The 27955-nt window shown below is 48.7% G+C and overlaps 1 protein-coding gene across 1 annotated transcript in view; it reads right to left on the bottom strand.

Annotated features, from left to right (window-relative positions):
• plcl1 (phospholipase C like 1) overlaps positions 1-27955 on the bottom strand; it is a 49371-nt gene that overhangs the window by 2972 nt on the left and 18444 nt on the right. Inside the window, exons 2-6 of the mRNA XM_036545417.1 lie at positions 10051-10668; positions 7494-9176; positions 4032-4394; positions 1732-1935; positions 559-634 (exon numbers count right to left, since the gene is read on the bottom strand). Coding sequence (XP_036401310.1) covers positions 559-634; positions 1732-1935; positions 4032-4394; positions 7494-9176; positions 10051-10668 — 2944 coding nt within the window. The remainder of the gene's footprint in view (positions 1-558; positions 635-1731; positions 1936-4031; positions 4395-7493; positions 9177-10050; positions 10669-27955) is intronic.

The raw sequence follows: 27955 nt of genomic DNA, 5'->3' as shown, positions 1-27955 counted from the left end.
GCACAAAGTTGTGATACCGATGTTGTGCCACTAGGAGATGCTGTTCAGCCACTACAAGCACAGACTGGAGACAATGCTAACAAGAAAGTACATGTAGCCTTTGAAGTTTAAATGTCTGAACCAATTGCTCTAATGATTTATTGGCATAAATTTTGCATTTTCCCTTTCAGTGAGGATCTGCTTGAGCTAGTTTACAGGTTTGGCCTTGAGAAGGTGATTGGCAGCGGAGAGGATTTTGCTATGTGCTGCTCTGGTTCCAGGTAATTTCTATCCCCAACAACCAATCCATGTTCACATCTGGGCACCCACCCCTAATCCTGACCACAACTTTTTTTAAGGAGAGGGATAATGATCTAGGATCAGTACACAGGGGCAGAACTTATAACACTGGCTGCTGAAGCCCTATCCTCACCTCTGTCCCAGGTTCCCTCCCCATATCCTCATCTTCCTCTAACTCCTGTTTTGCCCAAGGATACATTTTTTTTTATTTCTCTTTCCCACAGTTCCCCTCTCTGCCCTCATCCCTCCTCTCCGCCGCCCCACCCTGATTCCTCTCACCTTCTTTCTGCACCTGAGCGATCCTCTCCTGCACGCTGTCCGCATTCTCAATCAGCTGTTTGTGGGCTGTGATCATCTGAGAAGGGCAGATACATGGATATAATAGCATGGACACACATGGACACACACACATATGCAGATGCACACACCTTACATTACATTACTGGGCTTTAACAGACTCTTTTATCCAGAGCGACTTACATAGGTTAAAATTTTACATGTTACTTGTTTATACAGCTGGATATTTACTGAGGCAATTGCAGGTTAAGTACATTACCCTGGGGTTCAGCAGCAGCTCTCCAGTGGGGAATTAAGCCAGCAACCTTTCAGCTAAAAGCTCTGCTCCTTACCACTATGCCACACTGCCGCCCCATACACACACGGGTATGCACATGCATGCGCGCCCGTATACACAATCGCACACTTCACTTGATTCACAGCATGAAAGGGGGAATATCTTCTCTGATTGTAATCAGCTGCTGTTGGCTGGGATCAGGTCATGCCTGAGTAGCACAGAACAGCACCTCCCTCACAGGCTCTCAGACACCCCTGGCTATCAGGACATGGGCTGTGTGCGAGCGTGGAGCCGAGCGTGGAGTCGTGTTGTGCGGAGGGATCCTCTGCCTCCAGAAGGGGCAGAAGGCATTCCTGCGAGCTGCTGTTCCCAGCGCACTGTGGACAGGCAGCCCTCATTAACTGGCCCTGCTTCACGTTTCCCAGAGCCAGGATATTTTTAACTCCGCTGCAAGACTGCTGAGCCCAGCTCCGCCACATGGCCGAGGGTCCCAGCGTCTGGGGATTCAGGGATGGATGCAGAGACCATGCACACATGTGTGTTTGTGTGTGTGTGTAATTGCATGCATGACTGTGTGTGTCTCTGTATTTACATGCATGTGCATACACAGCTCCTTTCCCGTATGTTCCTGATTGCGTAGAGGTCAGAGCGTGCAGGTTAGACACGGATGTTTTGCTCAAACTGAAATACCAGACTTTGTGGGAGAGACAGAAGGAGGGCTCTTCAGCCAGACACTGGGGGGTGTTTAAGAAAAGAACAGGAGTTATGAGTGAGGCAGGGGGTATTGTGCTGGACTGATTACTATCAGCCACAGAGAAAGGCATAAGGAGGGAACAGGGAGATCAGGAGAGGAGCGGGGGTCAGGTGGACTTATTTACCGTGTCGTATGCACTGAACAGCTTGCGTGTGGCGTCGGGAAGGTTGCCCAGCGGCTCCAGACAGGGGTAGCCGTCCCTCATGGCCAGACTGGCCCCGGGTGGCCCCTCAGGCGTCTGCAGACGAGTCGTCAGGCTCTGGATGCACTGCTTCAGTTTGGCCACTGGGGGGAGCCCACAGTGCTCTTTGAAACTGACCGTGGCATTCTGTACCAAAGACACACACAAGGCATATACAGAGATAATTGCCATAGACAACCAGATACTTTCCATCTGTAACACACAGGTATGGACACACACACACACACACACACACGCATACACACACACACAAACACACACACACACAAACACTAAAGGATGGAAGATTTTTGATGTGTGCGCATGTGTGTGAGAAAAACAGCAAGAGAGGATGAGTAATTGTGTAATCAGCCTGTCAGCTTCTTGCAAGGTTGGCGTCTGTGGGACACCGTGCTTTGACGATCTTGTGTTACTGAATGTCACGGAAAAGGCAGAATAATTAAACAGTGTAGCTGACAAGGGCACAGGTGGAGGGAGAGAGAGACAGAGAGAGAGAGGAAGAGAGAAAACATCAGCACAGGACAATTATCCCCCGATCACTGAGGTACAGTGTGCTCATGGGAAAAACATGCATCTATTTCAGATGGCAAAACAATAAAAGAGCATGGCTGATGTGTACGTGTGCACCTTTATTCTTTCGTATATGGGTGTTTGCGCAGCTTTTTTTGCATACTATGATTGTTGTAATACATGTGATGATGCACAGGAGTAAACCTGGGCCGCTCTGTGCGGAGATGGTATTGATGGTATTTACACTCCCGCTGTAAACCTAGTGTATGGCACCAACTTTGTTTATCCACGAATGAATTCGTACGGCGGGTCGCTGATAGCCCCGAGTAAACACTACGCAAAAATCTCTTTCTTCTCCTTTATCTTTGTTCAGCCTTACCTTTGCTTTGTAGATAGGCTACCTCACACCGTGTCTGTGACAATGTTTTAAAATGTCACCTGCCACAAAATCATTTCTTACCCTAAGTAACAGTACAGCATCACAGGATAATAATGGGAATATCACTCTGGCCATGAAAATGTTCAGTTACAAAACAACCGAGGAGCCCAGAATACGTTTTACAGACTGAAAAATACATTTCTTTTTAATTACGTATTTGCCACCCTGAGTTTCAAAGGTTGAGTTATTATTAATTCATGTAGGTAGCAGTGTGCTGTATGCAGCACTGCGGTATACTGTATGTTGAGGTGCACATAGTGGTGAGGTAAACATATATGTAATGTTGAGGTATACTGTATGGTGAGGTATAGGTAGTGGTAAGGTATACCGCATGAAGTATATGTAGTGGTGAAGTATACTGCATGACCTATATATAGTGCTGAGGTATACTGTTGAGGTATATGAACTTAAAACAAACAAGGCACCAGGCCCCGATGGATTATATCCAAGAGTTCTCTGGGAACTAGCGGAAGTGGTTTACAAGCCTCTGACAGTTATTTTTAAGCAATCCCTTAAAACTGGAGAAATACCAGATGACTGGAAACATGGCAGTGTAGTACCTATCTACAAGAAAGGAGACCGGACTGATCCAGGAAATTATATGCCTGTCATCTTAACTTGTATCACATGTAAATTACTGGAATCCATCATTAGGGACAATTTGGAATTATTCCTTGAACAAAATGGTATCTTAAATGATAGCCAGCATAGTTTTCGCAGAGGGAGATCATGCTTAACAAACCTCCTGGACTTTTTTGAGGAAGCTACAGTGTGTTTAAACTCAAACCAAGATTTTGATCTGATATTATCTATTTGGACTTTCAAAAGGCATTGACAAAGTACCGCATGAGAGGCGCATAGTGAAAATGAAATCTCCAGGAATTACAGGAGCTATCACTGAGTTGGTTCAAAGTTAAGGTGAACTACAATACATTTTTTAGGGTGAGTTCAGTCTGTGGAACAAGGGGACATAAATGGAAACTAGTTAAGAGTAAGTTCTGCACTGACATAAGGAAGTATTATTTTACACAGAGTTATCAATACATGGAATAGGTTGCCAGGTCATGTAGTTGAGGCAGAGACCCTTGCTGTCTTCAAGTCCAGATTTGATGCAGTATTGGATACTCTCTAATTGAAATGGCGAGCTTAGTTGGGCCGAATGGCCTGTTCTCGTCATAATCTGTTCTTATGTGTGAGGTATATGTAGTGGTGAGGTATACTGGGTGAGGTATATGTAGTGGTGAGGTGTAGAGTGAGGCCTGCCTGGTCTCACCTGCGTGTCCTCCCTCAGGTCGGCGGCCTCCTTCAGCGGTGCGGCCGCGGGGCGGAAGGTGTCGTCCAGGGCCTTGATGCCGGTGTTGCGGAGGGTGACGTACTCGCGCCCCCGTCGCACCCCCCTCCGGACAGACAGCCCCCTCCGCTGGGCCTTGCCCCCACCCCGACGATTGGTGACGGCCACGTGGACAAAGAGGCTGGCGTGGGGAATCAGCTCGCCCAGGAGGTCCAGTAAGGGCACATTACGGTAGCCAGGCTGCAGGCACTCGAAGGCCACACTGTACTGGCCGATGAAGTCATCGCCGATGTAGTCATCGTCCAGCACCACGAAGCGGAGCAGGGCCAACTCAGGCATGTTCACCTGGGGGAGGGGAGGCAGAGGAACACGTCAGGACCACACACACACACACACCCCCATACACAGACACAGACACACACACACACACCCATACACACACACACACACACACACACACACACACACACACACACACACATACACATACACACACACATACACACACACACATGTACACACATACACACACAAACACACACACATACACACACACACGCATACACACACACGTACACACTTACACACCAGCACAATGACACACACACAAATTCAATAATACACATATGCACAATTACTCAGACACACAAACTGACAGACAGTTAAACACAACATCGATGCAAGCAGAACAAAGAGGAAACCCACCTCTCAGCAGACAGAACAAGAGAGGCTTATGTAAACACAGGTCAGCGAACTCAATGCTGGCCACACAAAGCTGAGCTGATACAGATACGCAACAATTCAGATGCACAAAGGAAAACAGAGGCACAGACACACATGCTCACAAAGACAGTGACCCCCTGCCCTCTCCCACACATAAATACATATGTACACAGACAAATGCACACACATACACACAGGTACACACACGCGCACACACACACACACACACACACACATACACACACACATACACACACACACACACACACACACACACACACACACACACACTGTCATGCACTCAGGCGCCCCACAGACAGGCACAACACACACACACGCACACACATACACACACTGTCATGCACTCAGGTGCCCCACAGACAGGCACAACACACACACACGCACACACACACACACACACACACACTCTCATGCCTCTCATGCAGTCAGGCGTGCACTGACACACAGACACACAAGCACACACACTAAACACATGGGGAGAGGATGGAATGACACGGACCACTGGGTCCCTGTAATAAACGCATTCAGTGAAAAGGCCACGTCAGCAGTGGAACAACGCTGGGAGCTGTGGGCACGTGGGCGGGGCCGCGTGCCCCTCCGTCACTAACCCCACCAGGGCCCCGCACATCCGTCACAGCCAGCGCACGGTCCAGGGGGGGCAGGGTCCCGGCCCAGCGGGGCAGGCCCCCCTCCTGCGAGTTATAATTGGCATGCATCAGCCTGCAGGCTGTTTTCAGCAGGGAGGGAAAGTCACCAGCGCTGGGACTCAGCGTGGGGCCACAGAGAGCATCTCAGACTAGCCTGTTTTCCTGTGAGTTGCTACAGAGAGAGAGCCTCATTTGGCCCAGTCACTCATCCCTGCAGTAATGCACATGGTACAGCCCACCTATTGACTCCTAGTAATGAGAGCTGGTGGTAAAGACCACCAGATCCTGACCGCAGGGGGAGGAGGGACTGAGGCTGTCAGGTTGGTATTTTGTTAAATGGGCTTCAGAGTATCGGTAGTTAATGGACAGTACAGAGCAGCAGAAAGGCCTGACTGATCTGCTGCAAATGGGATGAGATTAGCCTCTTGACCTGTGTGTGATAACAGCCTGGCAGCTCCGCGTTCCAAACATGTGAGAGTGGGAGAGAGCGTTCGTGTGCGAGCCTGCGTACACCTGTGTCTCTCAGTATGGAAGTCTGCGAGTGTACACGTGTGTGCATGTTGGTGTGAGTCTGAGTGTGTAAGTTTGTTTGTATACACGTGTCTGAGGGTTGGTCTGTCTGAGTGTATTAGTCTGTGTGTGTACGTACGTGCATACGTGCCTGTGTGTTGGAGTGTCTGGGTGTGTTAGTCTGTATGTGTGCACATGTGTCTCTGTGTTGGCGTGTGAGTGTGATAGTCTGTGTGTGTACACCTGTGGCTCAAGTAGCACTACAGGGAAAGCTTCACACCCACACCCCCTGTTGTCCTCACCATTTCAACACAGCCTAGAACCCATCACTGAACTCCTAGTCATTCCAGAAGTGTCACAGGTAAAAATTCTCACTGTCGCCACTGGGGGAATATAATCTACATTCGGTAATCGCTCTTTGGTCTATTAATGCCACAGACACATCGGGTTTTTACGCACAATGAGATCACCAGCTTCTAAATAAAGCCCCTGGCAACCCTTGCCACTTGCAGTTAGCTGCGGGCCACGCTTGGCTCAGAGGTCTCCTCTAGAGAGGCCTTGTGTCGGAGCTCAGAGGTTCACACAGAGGTCACTCCTGCTGCTGTTTGTGGTACTCCAACGAGCGCCTTTCGTGAGAGGTAGAGGCGCGCCCTGACCCCCCCACCCCCCCCGCAGTGCCAGTGGAAGGCTCCGCCTCGCCCGGTGAGTGCCAGCTCCTGCCTCTCTCCCGCCGTCTCCTGTTCCGTGGCGCGGTGATTAAAAAGCACGGGCGGAGCTCCGGCATGCCGCGGCTCACGCAACAGCAAGCCTCAGCGCTACGCCCTTCTTCAGTTACACTACTCATTACTCTGTAACACCCAGCGCAGCCCTGCTTTTTGGAGGGAGCCATTTCAGTTCACACCCCTGCCTGCCCTGGCCTTTCATTTTCTGACCTCTAACCACAGAAGGTGCAAAAACGTCTGTTTTGAAATGCATTGCATGGAAACCTAAATCTTAGGGTCTGGCTACCACAAAATTAGCTGTCACCAAAGCACACATAAATAAAGTGCTCTTGAACCCCGGTTGTTTCTGACTCAGTCATTTCTGACTCAACATTCCAGGAGCTGCTGAGTGCATGCTGACCCCCACAGCCTTGGCTAGAAACCAGCCTCGTCATTGGCCGCCGACAACCGAGCGCCCACACTAAACTGCAAACTGGCTGGGCTCCAGCGGTGACAGGGGTGGGTAGGTCAGCCAGGGCGTCACTGCAGACACCCAGCGATTCGTCAGGCACATGCGAGTTGCTCAGATGATGCTGTTGGAGTCACACATATCCTCCAATCGGTGCCCTCTTTACTGTGACGCAGTGCGAACTGTAGTGTGAAAAGTATCTGCTGACTGCATGTGAGTGTATCAAAGGACTGCATTCGTTGTGTGCCAGCACCCCCTTCTGCAAGCGTAGAAGCTGTTGCAGTAAAAGGAGCCTAACTGGTAACTACACACTGGATGGCATACAGGGTGAAAAGCCTGAAAGACAGCTCTAACCGGATCCGGCCGGCCTCACCTGGAACTCGAAGGTCTCGTCGAAGAGCGGGTCGTCCTGGTTCTGGGCGGCGGTGCGGGTGCGCTGCTCGGCGCAGTCGGCGGGAACGCCGTGCAGCTCCAGCACCACGTAGGGGTCGATGACCTCGCCCTTGGAGCCCGCGCCCTGGGGCTTGGGCAGGCCGTGGGCGCTGATGACCTTGACGCGCAGGGTGTGCGCAGGCACTCCCGGCACGCAGCCCTGGGTGTGCGCGCTGAAGTAGGACACCTCCTCTCGCATGACAGCAGGCCGCAGTACGAAGCCGCAGCCCCCGTTCTGGGCGAAGCGGGCGCGGTACAGGTCCAGCATGGCGCCGGGGGTCTGCTGGTTCAGGGCCACGAGCTGGCAGCCGCCCCGCCAGTAGCCCTGGGGGTTGGGGTTGCTGGAGTCCAGCCGGACCGAGCTGGGCCGCACCCGGGTCAGCATCCGCTTGGTGAAGCCCACCAGTTCCTCGGGGGTCTCGCTGGCCAGCCGCCCGGCCTCGCCCTCCCCCAGGGAGCACAGCGTCCAGCAGGGCAGGTCCTGGGGGACGGAGCTGCCGGGGGTGCTGGGCGGGGACCCCTGCTGCTGCTGATGCTGCAACCGCAGGGCGTAGAAGGTGCGGCTGCCGGTGCGTGCCAGGGCCACCATGTCGGACAGCTCCCGCCGCAGACGCAGCCGCCGTGGCTGGGGGGGCGGGGGCACCACCAGCACCACGCCCAGCTCCTCCTCCCCAGGGATGGTCATCCGCCGGCCCGCCAGCGGGCCCCCGCCCCCGATCTCCTCCTCGTCCTCCGACACCTCGCCCTCCGAGCCGTCCTCCTCCGGGGGCAGCTTCTTCCCCACCAGCAGCACCCGCCCCTTCAGCTGCTCCGGGGAGGGCAGCTGGACGCACCCCCTGCCCCCGGGGCCGCCGGTGGGCTCGTCCGGGACGTAGAGGCGGAGCCCGAACACCTTGCGCAGGTGCTGCGCCAGGGTGCGCTGCTGGGGCGGGGAGCAACGCTGGCACAGGTACAGCAGCAGGGGGTAGGAGGAGGTCAGGAAGGCGTACTTGTTCACCACCTCCAGGGCGCTGCGCAGGGTGAGGGGGGGCGGGTGGTGGTGGTGGTGGTGGTGATGGTGATGGTGGTGGGGGGCCGGGGCGTGCTCCACCCCCAGAAGCGGCTCCCCCTCGGGGCCGTCCGTCACCCCCAGCTCCAGGCAGCGGCAGCCGGCCTGCAGGGCCCTCACCAGGCCCCCCAGGTCGGCCCGGCCGTGCACCTGGTCCTCCAGCAGGTAGGAGCGGTACGAGGCACTGATGTAGTAGTGGGGGAGGGGCAGGCTCATGTCCTGGCACACCCGCTGGTGCTCGGGGTCGAACAGCTGGCACTCCGCCGACTGCAGGTAGCGGGTGAAGCCATCCAGGCCTAGCAGGCCGCGCTCCTGGCCCATGGCGGAGGGCTCGAAGCGCCGCACGATGTCCAGGCAGCTCTCGGCCGTGGCCTGGGCCACGCCCTGCTCCGTCTCCAGGAAGAACCGCAGGTCCTGGGCGTCCAGGCACTCGCGGTCCTTGGACAGCTGCACCAGCAGGAAGTAGACGTCGGGCCGGGTGCAGAGCTCGCAGTACGCCTCCTGGAACTCCTCCAGGGTCACGTGGGACGTCAGCTTCTCCTTGCTACGCTGGATCTCCTTGAACCTGAGACGCACCTGGGGCGGGGATGGGGATCGGGCAGGGGGTGAGGGGGGAGGAGAGGGTATGAGAGAGGAGGCAGGGGTGGGTGTCAGAGATGTGACAGGAGAGACAGGGGTGGATGTCGGGGGGGGGTGACATTAAAGAAAGGGGTGGGTGTGTGTGTGTGGGGGGGGGGGGGGGGGTGACGGTAGAGAGATGGGGAGGGAGTGAGAGGACACAGAACAGGGTTGGAGGGGTAGAGAGGGAGAAGAGGACAATGAAGGTCGAGAGAACAGCGGAGGGGGAGTGGCGAGGACAGCGGATGGGAGGATTAGGGTGTGAGACAGAGTGTGAGCTCAATTTTTCTTTTTTTTTTTGGCAGTTGCATCCTTAGCTGCACTGTGGACCCTGCCCGGTCCCTCACGTCCCTGCAGCTGTCTCTCTGACGTCTGTGCTGCACCACCCTGTCTCGCAAGCTGAGCCAGCCATGTTGTCATTCTGATTTTACACTTCAGTCGCTCCACCTCACAGCAGACCTCAGATAAGAGAGGGATTTAGGCAAGCTTATCTGAGCCGATTGCCACAGTCTAAAAAAAAAAAAATCACCCAATCTTTGCATGTACCGTATCTAAGATTAAAAATACCAAGGCCCATATACCACTAGAAGCTCCATTTTGGTTCAGCCTAGTAGCTTCCCCCATTTTAAGATCTGTGAATATTTTCTAGTCCACCCTTATAAAAACATTTCAACAGGAAAGGTAAATTCGTTGTTTGAACAGGATTGTCAGTGGTCAGAAAGGACATTTTTTTCATTTCAATTTATTACCCACAACACATATCATTAACCGCACAACTAAGACTGTTTTTTCCCGCCTGAGGCGTAAGCTGTGTAAAGTCTTCTCTCCCTACCTTGGCCTCCTTGATCCTTGGGCACAGCCTGCAGATGGTGGCCACGGCAACGTCCTCAGGCACGATGCCATAGCCATCCTCGTCGCCCTTGGTGAACTCGGCGGCCAGCCAGGCGGTGCGCATAAGGCTGCCGGGGTTTCCCTCCGACCCGTCGCCCCCAGGCCCGCCCCCGACCGACGCCGGGTGAGACAGCAGGTACCGCAGCCCTGTCACCCAGATGTTGGCCACATCGGCCGAGAGGGCCACCAGGTCCAGTGACTGGTAGTCCTCGCCGTGGATGATGGAGAAGGCAGCCTCCTCCGCCAGGTGCTCAGCAGGGCCGTTGTGCCGGAAGGTGTCGGTGCTCTTGCCCGCCCGCACCTCCCGGACCGAGGCGATGTCCAGCCGGGCCCGGTCCCCGTCCTTCTTGGACGGCTCCCAGCGCAGGCAGGCCTGGTCCGGGTCCAGGGTGTAGAAGCGGCAGTAGACGCGGCCATTGGGACGCACCTTGCGCAGCTCGCAGCCGCCCTGCATGAAGGCTAGGCAGTCGGCCGCGCTGCTCACCTTCTTCTCCGACGGCATGCTGCTGAAGGACACCGTCTTCTTGCGTCCGCCCACCGCTTTCTGCACCGACGGGTCCTGAGACATGGGAGGGGGGGGGCAAAAACATGAAACAAACAACAAAAAAACCGTGTGACAAACATGTGTGAGAACACAGCCAAATGCCACATGCCACTGTGTGTATCATGATAATATACTGTTTACTGTATTGTTCATTGTATACTACTTGGTACTAATTACACTAAAATACTCATATGGGATTTCATATGGGGAGTAATTTCCTAGAATTTTTTTTTAATTTTGTTTTCAGTGAAGACAATAATTACTAAAAAAATTTTAGATAAAGAATAAAGAATATTTACAGCACACACTGGTCCTGTGCCTTTCCCAGCATGCCTTTCTGCGTCATTCATGTGTGTGACATCCATATTTATTCACTCAGCAGATGTCCTTACCCAGGGAAAAATCACACAGCTACATGTATATTTATGCATTTTCCATTTGTAAAGCTAAATATGTAATATGCCGAAGCCACTCGGGGTAAGCACTTTGCTCAAGGATACAAAAGTAGTGCACCGTCTGGGAATTGATCCAGCAACCTTCTGTAATCCTGCAGGTTATTTATTTTTAAAGATTTACCACGTTTTTACGACCTCTCCCTTCCCCTGTCTGTGTCACTCAGCTAAGAACACACTCCTCTCCTGACCCCGTGCCTGAGCCGTAACAATCCAAACAGAACTCGGCTACGCTGTTTGGCCGTGTTGGGAAAATGTTAGCGCAGTTGAAAAGTGTTGTTGCACAGAGAACGCTGGCATTTCCTCCATTGACAGGACCATAATTCTTCCCCTTTCTTCAGCGACCTGCAGGTCACAGTGGCTCTTAGTGTTTTCTAGTCTCAAGCACACTCATGACAAATGTACTTGTGACATTCTGTTGGTAATCAAAACATCTGCTGCATTAATAATATCATCCTTCCTTTCCAAATCATGTTGTTCTAGGTTTTTATCAAAGGAAATGAACTGCAAGCACCATTTAATTAATGTAGTTTTGTACGTTTGCCTAGCAACACACAATGTTTTCTGCAGCAGCCCTGTGAGGTTACCAGTTTGCTACTTGTTTACAGTATTGTGAGAACGTTGTGGGAATGCAGCACGGGGCAGGCGGTGAGGATTAGGGTGTTTAAGGACAGGGGGCCTACTCTGTTGTCCTGCTCCACACAGCCATGCTCTCAGCTTGCAGTCAGGACAGGTACTAAATCCTTCCCTCGGGAACAAAAAATAGCCTCCGGACCCAGAGTCCTTGCCAGTGCGGCGGAGAAAGTGTGACCGTGCGAAAGAGTAAACGGGACTCACAGCCAGCTGTCAGTGTGAAGACCTTCATAATCTGCAAACCCCCCTCATACATCCAGTGGAAAAAAGGAAAAACACAATTAACGGCCTACAGTCTGCAACTGACAACAATCTCCAATCTACAGTTGACAGCAGTCTACTCTGCCTGCCCCATAGCCATGAAACACTTGGTCCTTTCGTCGTTCCTGGAACTGACGCAGGGTACAGTGATATCACTGATCTAGCATACCATATTTACCGAGCAGTACTGAGCTTTGAGGAGAAAAAGTGAGATGGTTTTCTTACCGGTTTTCTTTTTTGCCCTGGGTGGGGTGCGGGGGGGGTCAGCTGAGCAAATGATTAAATATAGAAGTGGTGTAACTTGACATGGCTAGGCCTGATCAATAATACAATCCGCACGGTGGAACCAGAGCCCAGATCCTTCCTGTTGTGTTGCTGGAGATGCGCCTCCATTTGGGGGGGGGGGGGGGGGGTGTGGAGGAGTCCGTCCTCCTGCCTATCTCAATTCTAAGAACTCTCTCGACCCCAGTGGGAAGGGTGGGGCAGAAGAGGTGAGAATCTAAGAGCATTATCTGCCGTCTCTCTCTCCGACAGAGTTCCTCAAAATCTGTTCTTTTAAATCAAGTCACTGAGAAAGGGCTGATGGCCCGGATCAAGGAAACCAGGTCAATGGGTGTTTAGATGGAATAACAGGGGAAAGTTTTAATGGTCAGCCAGCTTTGTGGGCCTGGCGGCCGGCAGGGTCCGGTATTACTGTCCTGTAGGGGGGCAAGGACAGGCCAGAAACCGGGTCGGCCTCCCATCACAGCGACTGAGTCACGATGATCTCCAGGAAACCATGACAACGGTGCTGCAAATCTTTTAATGCACTGGCCGGGCCTAAAAGGGCATCTATCAGTTTTATCCCTTAAGCCCACTCCATTTTGTTTTGGGTTTTTTTGTGGGGTTTTTTTGTCTTTTGCGTTATTGAGTCCCTGGCAGACATAAAGAGATAAGCAGAGATGGAAGGAGAGTGGGAGTTAAAAGAGGTTCAGGCAGAGAGGGAGAGAGAGGAGGAGAGAGAGCGAAGGGAGAAGAGAGAGAGAAAAAGAGAGAGCGAATAGAGGACAGAGAAAGAGAGAACAAAGAGAGAAGAAGGAAAGAGAGCAAAGAGAGGAGAGAGAAAGGATAGGGGGCAAAAAGAGAGAGAAATAACAGTCAAGGATCAAAGATGGAGAAAAAAGAAGTAGAGAGGAGAGTGAATCAGTAGGTGAAAAAGAGCAAAATTTAAAGCGGTAAATTAGGGAGCAAGAAACAGTTTATCTGTGTTAAAACAAAAATAAATCATTGATAAATGATCATATAACATATTCTCCACTCAGTTAAGCTACACAATAACAAAGGTATAACATGTCCTAAACAATCCTTATATAAATCCTCCCATATAAAAACAAAATCACCCCCCTCCCTTCTTTATACAATTACGTGCATTACAACACAAGGAGCAATGTCCTCTAGCATAGCAGTATCTCAACACCTGGTTGCTATTACATCGCTTGCATATATCAGAATTGTACAGGTAAATTTCAATGCTACTAAAATGTCCTGCAAAGCTGCTGAAAATCCTACAGTTAATCAGTCTGACTGTACACACAGAAATGGTACACTAGAGCAACCTATGGGAAATGTAAAGCCTTGTTTCCCATCACACATTGCATTGGGAGTGTAGATTCATGCAGAGTATTCTGTAACCCCACACCTCACTGTCCCAGCAGGCATCTCTGCACTTTTGTGCTACTCTTGATGCATCTTAGAAAAAACCTTCTGACCCTCCAGGCTTCTCAAAGTACAAACCTGGACCTGCTCCTAACCCACTGTCTATCCAAAAAGCAGCAGCATCATTTCACACTACATCCACCAATTAATGCTGCTGACAAACCACACACACTCACACAGAACAGCGCAAACACACCCTACCGGAGAAAGCTGTCACAGCAACAAAGTGAGAGAATGAATGTACTACTATGCTGTTAAAGGACCACTATGTATGATTAAAATATTTCAAAACCTGTCTTAGATTATATCAAAATTGGATGCACTTCTATACTGGAGCTACATTTAACCAAAAAAAAAAAAAAAAAACCAATGAGATTATGTTGGAGCGCTAGGCTTCTCTCCATTGAAACTGATGACCCCAGTGAGCAGAATTAATATCAGCACCGGAGCTCACAAACCCTCATGGGACAAACGCGGCCTAATCCGTGCGGATTGTGAAATCGCAGATTAGCTGGGCATGAGCGTTTGTGAATGTGAGCGGCTAATTGAAAAAGCTCCACAGCACAGCATAAGTGGTATTAGAAATGAACAGGCCGGTGTGAGTTTTGATGATCTACCACCCCTGTGCTTTTTGCTTTCGCTGTTTCCAGCAACGCTGTACACAAACAGCGGAATTACGATAATGACATCATCGCTGGTAATCCTGATGGCATATTTCAGTCCTCTGTGTCACCAATGGAGGAAAATGAGTGCATGTATGTCATCTATTCACCCGTGAATAACCCGTGTTTATTTTGGTATGACAGCACTGAGAAAAGCCTTAAACCAAGAGAAGGTCCTGACCAGGTGAGTTTTAAATGGAGGGGGGGGTCAGGTTTTTAGGAATCTCTTCTTTCATGCTGAGTCTTTAATTGCCTTAGCTATTCCTCATATTCAGGCTACCCTAATGCTCTTCAGCAGGATTTCAAAGCTGCTTTACGTTCTCATAAGGATGACTTTGCGAGGCAGTGGGAGTGTCAACAGATTAAACATCCCCAGGAGAAACGCTGTATCTTTGCGTGGTGATAATGAATGAGTGCTGTGATGATTATGATCACCATCCAATCGGAAACTAAAGGGCGTTTGAAAATCGACCGCTCTCCTTTTCACCTTCTGATGCATTTAAGGGGTGGAATGAGGTATGGGAGATTCATTTGGTTTCACGTCGGCTTTAAAAAATTTACTTCTTGTCCTCAAGAACATGTTGTGGTTCATAATCATGTCGTTCCAACATGACCTCTGTTAGTTCAGTCTGAGGCAATCAGCTCACTGAAGGCTGGTAAATTATTTTGCTGAAAACCGGGACCTCCAAAACCCTGTAAAATGGGAAGGAAACGCATCCAAAATCATGTTTTAAACACGCCCTGCTCCGTGTGTCTGGGCAAGCGTGATACTGCAACATCACAGTACAGCACTGCACAGCAGAGCACTTCCAGTCCAGACTGTGCTTTCTACAAAAATTTGTTTGCAAATCCACCTCCTCAGGAGAGGATTTCTACCCAAATGCCTTAGATTTGCTGTGGTTTCGTATCTGGCCCGCTATTTCTGCACAGAGCACAAATGTAGGTGCAACCCATTATCGCTGGCATCTTAAAGCAGCAAAAACATGCACTAAAATCTCAGCCTCTCCCCTTTTCACTGTGTTCAAAGTGAAAAAAAAACTTGGCCAGGAATTCTGCCACATAATTGTGGCTCTCCTCTATCATCCCAGCAGATGTCAGTCATAACGATCAATGTTAACCTCTCCCACAGAAGGCTGGCGTGCGAAAATGTGTCAACCTCAGGAGTGTCAAATTCTAATCCCTTGTTAGCCACATGACGGCTATTTTTGCTTCCAACCAACTCTGCTGCCTTAATTTTGTCCAATTAAGCAATTAGCCGCATACAAGTAAACCTATGCTTTTCCCGAAAAAGAGCAGCCAACACACAGACCTGGAGTTTCCTTTCCAGGAACTCACTTTGACACCTCGGGTCAAAGCCTGCTGAACCACAACCTCCAGGACCCCTGAGTGTCTATGATTAGGATAGCAGTATTAGAATCTGAGCTACAGGTCATTGACAGGATAAATGGATGTCACACTCAGCGGAGGATCTTCAGATCAATGCGCACATTCATATGGATGTCCAGTCTTGACCACATTGACTCCTGACCACATTTAAGAATCAAATGACCCTCCCAGCATTCGCTGAGAGAGGCGGCGCTCGTCAGATTCATTATGAAGCATCACAATGTCTTTGATTGTAAATGATTTCATCCAGGGCAAGAAAGAGGCAAAGCGTGATTGTCACTGTGATTTTCAATCAAGTTCTCTTCACCGTGCCTCCGGAGAGAATCTTTCTGAAAAGACCAAGGGCTATTTTTTGATTAGCCAAGATCTCGAGACAGTCTCTCAGTCTCTCTCTCTGCGCCTTTGGCTCGCGGCGGAGGCAAAAACCGCTCTGGCTTTCACTCCAGTAGCTGATTTCCGTCCGCTGCCAAGATTGTTTTCAGGGTGTTTTTCTTCCTAAAAAGTCCACTTTCTCCCTGGATAAGCGGCTTGACATCTGGGCCCTTCCGTGTGAGCGGGGCCTCACAGAAAGAGTGATCCAGCTGGGGGCCTGCCCATGCCCGCACCCCACCAAAGCTCCCACAGCATGGGGGTGGGGTGGAAGACGATGGACCTGGACGGGTTCCCAGGCCCCACAGTGCCACGCCCCCCCCCCCCGCCACATGTTACAGGCGTAACATCTGATCTACCAATCACAGCAGCATCCTGAGAGGGGGTGGGAGGGTGAACAATTTGCTATTGGCTATAATCTTCATCAACAAGTTAAGGTCCTGATCTGAGCTGCCGTCCTTAATTCCCAGTCTGTCCTCACCCACTTCATCCTGAACCCCCAATCTCTCACCCAGCTTTAACCATGACTCCGCAAGGGGGGTGGGGGGGGGGGGGTGTGCAGCTGTACTCAGAACATCTGGAAACTCCTTGCTTCCTCTTGGGAGCCATTCCCAGAACAACAATATGCTCCAGCCACTTCAACAGGATTAGACGCTGGTACGAGTGCTGTGATTCTTAATCAAAACTACTTGCTTGGAACAGAACTGCCACGACAATTCCCAAGCAAATCCCTGAGTGAGACTTAGACTGGTCCTAAAGTAAGTCATCTCAGATGAGCAAACAGAGAGAGACCCCATTCTGCCAGGAAAAGCCAACCTCAATATACAATAAAAGATTTATCTCAAATTAAGTGCCCAATTCATACTTGTTTTGCAAGAAGGGAAATAAATTAAACAACAAAAATGTAACAAAGAGAAAGCAGCAACAGCATCAGCTTAGGTGCTTTGTCAACTTGTTGATAAATTATTAAAGACGCATAATTATAAAAAAGAAAAAGTGAGAATTTTGAATTATTTATTAACTGTCTGGTAAAAAGGAGTATGTCATTGAGCAGATCAGAAAAAAGAGAGAAACTGTTAATCTCAAAGGATATTCAGAAAGCCTGCTAGGTGCCAGCTGTGATGTCATTTGACATTTTAAAAAGGCCGGAAACATGAAAATAGGAAAATGTTTTCCTTGCGTGATTGGCAACTCCAAATCGCTGCTGGCTAGCAGCCTCATGTGGAGGGTATTAAGGACATTGTGTGGATAATACAATGTTGGAATAATTCAGTCCTATAGGAATTCTTTGACAAACCATCCGATTGGGCCCTTTCTGTGCTTAAACACTGCAGAAGTTAAGTGGGTCAGGCTATCATGGGAAAAATGCCGCTGAAGTCTTTTTCGCCCCCGTAAAAAACAGTCACACCAGTCAACCAGCAGGTGCACTGAGCCGAAATCATTGGATGCATGTCACTGCCCCAAGGCTGCTGTCAGAGGCTGTTAATTAGCCAGGCTGAACCACAGCCATGTGTTAATCACATCACAGGCCCAGAGCTAGCAACGCTTTTGGAGCTCACCCTTCACGAGGCACCACAGAGCGCTGGCCCCTGTCCCATGGTAGGTCACTGCTCGGATGGTTACCAGAGGACCACGGGCTGGTGTGCTGCAACACCCTCCACCAGAGCAGGTGGCGTGCAGCCCTGGGCCAGCTCGTGTAACAAACACACACTTACACTTCCCACAGAGGACGGGGGCTCTCCGAGACAGCGAAACCGCGCGCTAGCCAAAGCAGACGAGGACACCTTCCCAACGGGCCAGCGGAGCCCCTTATTACCGGCTCACGCTGAGAGACGGGTCTGTCAATCAGAGAGTCAGAGCGCCAGAGGGGTGGGGGAATGGTGGTGGGGCCGGGGGAGGGTGGGGCGTATTGGTTTCCCGCTGCTCGGGGGCCTTTAAAGGTAACGATGAGGCAGTAAACATAGGGAGACAGGAAGAGGCTGGCTGGCATGCATCATGACCGGGCGACAGACTGTCGAGGGTCCCCCAAGTTCAGCCTTTTCCACCAATGCCTGCCGTGTGCACTAACCCCCCCCAAGCCCCCCTGCGTGTTTTGTCAGAAACTGAGCAGATAAACACCCCCACCGATCGGGAAGTGGGAGCTGAATAATTCACAATTGCTCACGAAACAACACCAGTCATTTATTCTGGAGGAGGACAGCCCCTCGGCCTCCTGGAGAGTCTGTGCCATGTCGACCGGGTCTCAAACGATCACTGCCTTAGGGAACGGATATCTATGTTTTAACACTGGGCGATGGGATTAGCACAGTGGTGCGGGGGAGTGGGGTTAATGGTGTGTAAAGCCACTAAACACTTGGATTGGGCTGCTCCAACAACTGCCTGTGTAATCACACACTGTCTCTCTGTGTCCATCTCCCTTACCATCTCTCTCAGCTCATCCTTTGCTGCCTGCCTCTTTCTTTTTCTTTATCTCTACTGCCCCCCCCCCCCCCCCCCCCCCCCCACACACACACACACACATACACACACACACACACACACACACACTCTACTCCTTTGTGTCTCCTTTGTTATATTCCTCTTTCTTTATCTTTCAGGCTGTGAAACTCTGGCCTTGGCCTGGTTACAGACTATGGCAGGGTTTGGCAACTCTAGGTGACAGCACATTAATCAGTTCCAAAACTTGGTAAGGTAAGGTTATAACTGATATTCCCTGAAGTGTAGATAGCTACAGCAACTGATGGAAAGCACATTCAAATCACCCTACAGCATTTTTGCTTAACAAAAGAATTCAACAAAAAATTCTTGTTGGCTCAGGTGAAATGAATGTGTGACATTCACAACAACAGACAGCCACATTAAGTTTACACTTAGCACAGAAAGCAAGGACACAGTTCTGAACAGGACTATAACAAAACATGGCTGTTGGCAGCAGCTGTTCTTTTTCATGTTAGGATCGCTACCACATCTTTTGCAAAATGAATGCGCGAGAATAATAAGGCCGCAAGCGGCAGCCAAGCTTTATCAGCCAGATCAGCTGCCATGGCTTGACACACAGTCACTTGACTGTCTCTCTGTCCGTTGAAAAGTCGTGAAAAACTGGTTGAGTCAGTTTGTACCAGGCCAAGAGCGGCCACCTACCCCACCTTCTAGTACCCCACCTTCTAGTACCTACCCCTAGTTGGGCACTAGCAGCCTAATTCCACTGCTCCCCTGTCACACAGTCCTACCCTCCCTTCCCCCAGCCCCTCACATAAGCACTCCAAGCACATCGATGCTGTCTGGAGCGTAACATTTATTTTCGATAAGCACTCTGATGTCCCTGCCATTACCTCCCACGATCTCTCAATTATTTCCTCCAAGGACAATCTGTGACTGATTACCCCCAAAATATCACATCTTGAAGATCAATTTACATTTAGATTTAGTTCACTTTTGTATTAATTTGTGAAATATGAGGATTGATGATTGAGTTGTAAAGAGCAAAAGGTCAGTGGTAACTTTATAGATACAACTCCAGCAGAGGTCTGAATAAGGTGTCTACTGATGACACACCAGAAAGTACTACAACACCAAAACAGCACAATATACAGTACTGAAAGACAGTGATATAAGAAAGGCTGGAACAAAATCTTCACAAAAGCCCCTATTCACATATTTTCGAAGCTACATTCATGGCAGAGCAGTTTCAGGGCTGGATTAGGCTGAATCCTGTTTGATATTTCAAGCTAATTATGCAGTGCATCTGACCAAAAAATTCAACCCACTTTGTATGCAACACAGGTGACCTACAACAGCCCTTATTACAATATGTTAATTATGAGTTGCACCATTGTCTCCCAGGCCCTTTTTCTGCTGAATAAAGATGCCTTTTCTGGTGCATAACAGTTTCTGTTGTCATACTCAAGATCAGTCCCGCACTCCCTTCTCCCGCTGTCTAATACTGATCTCTGATAACTGATCTCTGATAGGTGCTCAGTTCACCAGCAACTGATCAGAGACCAGTCTTACAGAGAGGAGCAGAGAGAGAGGAAGGGGACTGAAATAGCAACCTTATCTGTACAGCTTGTCAGAGAGGTGACCTTGGAGAGAGTAGAGATAAGGTGATCCAGATGTCTGCTCTGTGGATCAGTACATGAGAATAGCCCCTCTTTTGCCTCTGTAGAGCTGGAACCTGGCAAAGACATGCTGTGACCAAATCTCACTCACACACTCTAGCATGACTGGTTTGTCATTGCATTAGACCCCGTAGCGTGCATCCATACACTGATCAAGACTGCAGTTCAAGACAGAGGTGATCTCCCCCAAAAACAACGAGGCTAAATTTTACCCCAGCCTGCCTCTGGTTGCGTGCTGTGATCACCAATGGTGTTCATCTCCTCAGGTTTTAGAACCAACAGAAACAACAGAGTTACAGAGTGAGTCGGCTCCTGTAATGTTGGAGGGCTGAGGAAAAAAAATATTTTTTCCCATGCTAGTCTGCATGGGAAAGAAATAATGAAAAACCATGTAACCAGACCTAGACATGCCAGCCTGCTCCCAGCTCTACTGTGGAAGAGGGACATGACACAGCTGGGTGAGACAGCCCAGAAAGGCCCAGAGCTGGGTAACGGCAAGCTAGGGGACAGCGTACCAGGAACAGCAGGGTGCAGAAAGGAAAGGGACGCAGGCAAAAGACAGTTGTTAATAAATAGTTAACTACACAGATGTACGTGTTAGTAACCATGTATAAACAGGCAAATAGGGGCTTGCTTGAACACCGCCGGTCTAAGGCTCCCAAGAAACAGGGTGTAAGAAAAGAGGAAACGGGGGGAGGGGTAAAGAGGAATGAGGGAAACGGAAAAGGAGAGGCAGGAAGGGAGAACGAGATCGGTACAAAGTCATACGAGGAATAAAAGAGACAGGTGGGCAAGCAGCAAGACTGGGGGGGGGGGGGGAGCCAGAGACAGAGAGATTAGGATTGATGTCACTATATTATTGCTTGTAGCAATAAAGACTTTGGAGCTCAATTCTGGATTGAGGACAGGGAGTAAGGTAGTTCACATAGGTCAGGAGAGCTGGTGTGCCATCTGTATAGGGGCTTTTCATCAGTTCATCAGAGTCAGTACCATGGGTTGTGTTGGCTGGATAAAGCAGACTATCTATAGTAATGCCTGCAGACTGGATATAGCCATCTGAAGCAGGGCACGTATACTAGATATAGCTGGCCCCCTGTAGTGATGCATGCAGGTTGGATGCAGCCATCTGAAACAGGGCATGTGGGTTGGACATAAATACCTTTATGAATGAGTGTAGGTTTTATGGGGCACTCAAATTAATAGTAGTACATTTTTTGGCTGACTTTTGCTGACGGTCTGTAGTAGTCTCTTCAGTGCAGCTGTGTGAAGGGGGATGAGGGGCGGGGGGCGGGGGGGTCTCCCACTGGGGACAGGGGGTGTGATAGAGAAGTGGCTCCCAGCTGTGGCGGCCCAGCCCTCCTCTATCAGCCTAATCTCACTACAGGAAATGAGCAGAGCGCTAATGACACACATACTCACGCTGACTCTCACAGCGAACACACACACACACACACACACACACACACACACACACACACACACAGTGACACACAGGAGCACACACAGGCTTATATACTGAAAGACACACATTCCTACACAGACAAACTAGACTGGTACACACACACAGACAACCAGACACAGAGGAAAACCATGCGTAACATACTTGTAAGGGCATGTACCTGCTTTTGTCTGTGTATGTGTAAGTGTATCCCAACACAACCCGGGGGAAACAGGGTAGAAAGGCAGACGGGGCCAAGGGTGGGGAGGTGCAGGGAAAGGCAGGAGCCCAAAGGCAGTGTGGGGATGCAGCAACGAGGCTGTTTGTTTGCTCTTCTTGAAAAAAAAAGCCTTACATAATATAATCTGCTTATGTAACGTATGGGAGACAGCGCCACCCAACCCCCTCCCAGGATATGACCTGCTCTGCTGACGCTACAGAGATCACACTGCCCGGGCAGCCAAACACACGCGCGTGCACACATACACACACACATACACACACACACATGCGCACACATACACACACGCACGCACACACACACACACGCGCGTGTGCACACACACACACACACACGCGCGCACGCACACACACACATACACTAAAATACACACGCTCACGCACACACGCCTGCATACGCACACACACGCACAAACACACACAAAAGCATACACTTCAGTGTATTTAAGAAAAATACACAGACAAATACAAAATCATGAAAGAAACAAGAATAAACATAGGAAATAGGGACAGAAAACACACAAACATTCATTCTACAAAAAGAGTTAATGAAATTCTAACATACAAACACGCAAAAAAACATAAACATGCCCACTGTGTAATATCTGAACAAATACAGAAATATGAAGCTAGTCACAGAGTTATTCTGAAAACTTACGTCACTCTCTCTCTCTCTCTCACACACACACACAGAGCCACCCTTTCACACAATTTGAAAACAAGAGAACACACACACATGCAGACGTATTTGGGCGGATGTTGAGCTGAGTCTGTGTAAGGCAGAGGGGAACACAGAGAGCAACGTGGGAACAGAGCTGAGGGAGACATGCTGTTTATATTCCCACACTGACACTCTGAAATCAAACACACACTCTATACTCTGCACACACACGCATACACACATACTACAGTCCACACACGCACGCACACACACACTATACTCCACACACACGCATACACACATACTACAGTCCACACACACGCATACACACACACTATACTCTGCACACACACGCATACACACATACTACAGTCCACAGACGCACGCACACACACACTATACTCTGCACACACACGCATACACACACACACACTATACTCTGCACACACACGCATACACACACACACACTATACTCTGCACACACACGCATACACACATACTACAGTCCACACACGCACGCACACACACTCTATACTCCACACACACACGCATACACACATACTACAGTCCACACACACGCATACACACACACTATACTCCACACACGCACACACACACACACACACTAAACTCCACACACACACACACACACACACACACACTGACACTCTGAAATCATACACATACACTACACTCTGCACACACACACGCAGACACACATACTACAGTCCACACACACACACGCACACACACACACACACACTACACTCTGCACACACACACACACACAAACACACTACACTCTGCACACACACACATACACACACATACTACAGTCCACACACACACACACACACACACACACACACTATACTCCACACACACACGCATACACACATACTACAGTCCACACACACACACACACACACACACACACACTACACTCTGCACACACACACACACAAACACACTACACTCTGCACACACACACGCATACACACATACTACAGTCCACACACACACACACACACACACTATACTCCACACACACACACGCATACACACATACTACAGTCCACACACACACACACACTACACTCTGCACACACACACACACAAACACACACTACACTCTGCACACACACACACACACACAAACACACTACACTCTGCACACACACACACACACACACAAACACACACACCACACTCCACACACATACACACAAATGCACAATACTACACACTATATTCCATACAGTCACAGGCACATGCACTCACAGACACACACACACACACACACACGTATGCATATGCACACACACACACACACACATACACAAACACACCTATGCCCAATGCTTAGCTATATGTGGCCACAGGCTGCTGCGTTTTCAAACTACACCATACAAAATGTGTTTAAATTTGGAGAGTGGCAATCACAGCATACAGCACCATCATCATAGTCATTGTGCAGAAATCAATTCCACCCACCTTCATGAAAAATCAATGCATCTCTTTTCAGTCCCTCCCTACACCTGCAGCTATAATCATATCCAGTAATGAAATCATGACAACCACCTAAAATCATTTAACTGTAATCACAAGCAATTAACAAGAAGCAATGTGAATCACTAACGCTCTCCAGGCTGCAAATACTCAACATGAGTAATTACTTTGTGAATTGCCGGCTGTTATCTTTAAAGAGTTTGCAAGAATGCATAATGGAAAGGCAAAGATTATATGAATTATTTTTCTGCTCTGCTCTGTACAAGGAGAACTATAACAGAACATTGATCTTTGACTTGGTGATCTGGAAGTCAAAACCTGTTATTGGTTGAACAATCATAACATTATTTGCCTAGAGTTTAATCCAAACGTTCAATCGGCTTACTTAAACACCACAAGACAAACAAGAAGAAACTGTCAGGAGCCTCTGTGACCTTGACCTTTGACCCCGTGACATGAGAATTGAGCGGGTCCTGGGAAATCAGTGAGGACAAGATTTGTGCCAAGGGGTCATCTAAATCTTGACTGGCTGAAGTTAGAGATCAGAAACCACTTTAGCAATGGAAGAACAGAAGGATGTTAGAACACCCACGAAGGCCCATTTCACCGCAGCCATGAAGGCCTCATCAGGGCCATACAGATATTAAGTACTGCGGTAACCTGATTACTCAAGCTATACTTTCAACAAATTACGACTAATCAAATTCTGAAACGGCTCGGTCATCAATGCAATGACAGTGTAATTAGTTCGGCCAATCAATACTCTGGCTTGGGGTAGACTAGGGCGGGGGGGGGGGGGGGTTCACGCCCAGTTACTGAGATGACCCGGTTCTGCATTTGTCAGAAACAGATGAGGGAGAGGAGCTTCATGTGACAGCGGGAGACAGAGAGAAAAGGGGGTCATGCTATCCAATACAGCCCGTGTGAACTGACACAGTGAGCTGCATCAGGAAATTAGCCTGACACACAATGCTAAGCACCGGTATACTGTCCTCCCACACAAAGGCCACAGGGCTGTATAAGCACTGCAATCAATTTTCATAAGTTCAAAATGACAACTACAAAATGCAGAATGCATGAGGAATATGTGACTTATACAGGAAAATATAAAGAAATTATAAAGAATAATATATATTCATGATTGTCAGTTTCATTTATGTAATCTTGCCTTGTGTTGCAAATGCATTTATATATGTTAATATATACAGAATTAGTTACAGTTAAATAATTAAATAATTAGAAACAGTTAAATCTTTCACACATTGCACAGCTATACGCTGAAATATATAGAAGTACATTAAGTTACACATTTCATATTTTAATCATATTTTAACATATATAGCCATAAGAAAGGAGGTCTGAGCCTTAGTTCAATTTAACTCAATGGGTTTCAGGTGCCAGAGGAATGCTGTAGGTTAATTAATGGATTTACTGATGACTGAAAACCCCAAAGATCTCCAGGACTACCTTTACCCACTGTTGCCCTGAGTAAATCGCATATTAATGGTGGGTTTCATCAGAAGTTCATACGAGGACATACGCAGGAGCGAACACACTAAATGTCTAAGGAACAGAGAGCATCCACCAAAGCCCGGGGCCAAATGAGGAATCAGGGTTAAATCTGTCAGCGTTCTGACTTCACAGCCTTCCCAAGAACAGCGTCGCCCTCACTCTGCCCTCACTTCCACCCATCATAAAAGATCAGGCACACTAAGAGACAGCCGTGTGCAGGAATTCTATTCATACATCAGCCCCTTTTACACTTAAGCATAATGCACGGTATCAAAACTGCGTGCTGTGTGACAGCTGTCCTCAAATCCAGCTATTGTGTTCAGGCTTTTACTCTTCTTGGTGTATTTCAGATTGACAGTAATCACATCTACAGCAGATGTTTAGTACAGCCATATAAACATAAAAGAGTCTTTACAGGTACAAAATATCTATAAACCCTAACAAAGCATGCTTAGCCCTGCAGGCCAGGCACAAAAATATCCTACAGGATAAATGTTTACGGCCAGAGATTGATGGCTTGAATTTACAACAGTTTAAAAAACGTGGCATATTTTTATACATCTATATGGATTGTGGGGCAGCAGTGCAGCATAGTGGTTAAGGAGCAGTACTCGTAACCGAAAGGTTGCCGGTTCGATCCCCACTGGGACACTGCTGCTGTACCCTTGGGCAAGGTACTTAACCCACAACTGCCTTAGTAAATATCCGACTGTATAAATGGATAACATTGTAAAGAGCTGTAACCTATGTAAGTCGCTTTGGATAAAACCATCTGCCAAATGAATGAATAAATGTAAATGTAAATTGTGGGCTAAACGGTTCTTCTAATGGAAACGGGTGATGTTTGGAATGCGTGTCCATGTGACTTATCGGACTGTTTGTTCTGACACCTGACACTGAGATACTGCATTAAGGGTGAGCGGATATATTGAGGACTGTAAGACTAGTGTAAACAATTTCCATTTCCACCACGGTTCTTTGCACCCTCTTTGCATATGACCCCCTAATTTGCATCTGGCCCCAGCATCTTCATTTTCCCGCCTCATTATTTCTCCCTTTCCCTTTCACCGTCATGCATGTCCTCCTCTCTCACTCTTTCTTCCATTCCCCTTTTCTTACTTTCCTCATGGTAGTCATGCAACCTTACGTCACATCGCTAATTAATACTTTCTTGTACATGTATATCTATACATTTTTATATCATAAAATATGTGTCATTAATTTAATATATGTAAAAGTATACATACATTGTTGAATGTTGGAATATATACTATTTTCATACACTTCATATAGTGTTTTTTTTAGTTTTTTATCTTGTCTTGTTCTTCTCTTCACCACTATTCTTTTTCATATATGTATAGCCCTACATAAGAAATTAAATCTAGATAAACCAGTTCTATCTATGGTACTAGTATACAAATCCCACCTACCACTTCCTTTACATGTCAGTTGTGCATGCACTTCAGCCCATCACCTTCCTTCCCTGTTTATGCCACCTGACAGGCACATTCACAATGTCCGGAGACTCATAGCTGCTGTGTATATACACAAACACATGCGTCTAGACACAGGAGAGCCAGTATTTTTATATATTTCACAAATCTGTCAAAATAAACTCTCTGGTCCTCTCAGACACACACGCCATCCATGGGCGTGGTGTCCTGTCTCCCTGGGTGAGAGTAACACACACGGCGCGGTAATGAGAACATGCTGAGGTGACTGCAGGTGACACACTTTCATCCATGCAGAGCGGGAGATGTTACCGTGTTACCATGGCAATATCCGCCACCAACGTGTGGCGCAGATGCTCAGGGTAGCTCCTCCAGCCACACTTTATAAAATGAATCTGATGTATAAAGGCTCGTTCTTCTTAAAGCAAAGCCTTGATATGTTCACAGTCTAAGTCAACAGAGTTCAGAGTTTCTGCTTGTCGCATGTAGTCTTTCTGAGCACAATGATTGTATCTCCATCTCTTTGACAAGGCTCATGTCCCTTACTGACAAGGTCACGTCTGAAAAGACACTGTGCAGACTGCCATGCTTTCAAGAAAAAAATGTTTGGAGAAAACAACAGGAGGAACCTGCAGTGTCATGGAAACCAGGTGTTCCTCTTTCTCTCAAAAAGGACTTTGACCACAACGTCCTCTGTGTATTAACACAGTCCACACCACCTACGACATGACAACTGTACCACACTCTCAATTCTCATAATGTCCTTTCAGTATTAGATAAACAATTGGAGAACAAAGTGTGTCAGATTATGGAGTCAGAGAGTTAGGAGGCTGGCAATGAGCAGAGATTGAGAGAGGAAGTAGCTACAGACATGGGTATAACCTGGTGTGCTCCTGGGAGCACCACATACTGGC

Source organism: Megalops cyprinoides, chromosome 14 (assembly GCF_013368585.1).
Source record: "Megalops cyprinoides isolate fMegCyp1 chromosome 14, fMegCyp1.pri, whole genome shotgun sequence".
NCBI lineage: Eukaryota > Metazoa > Chordata > Actinopteri > Elopiformes > Megalopidae > Megalops > Megalops cyprinoides.
Note: the sequence above shows the minus strand (reverse complement) of the source record. Positions and strands in the feature narration are given on the sequence as shown.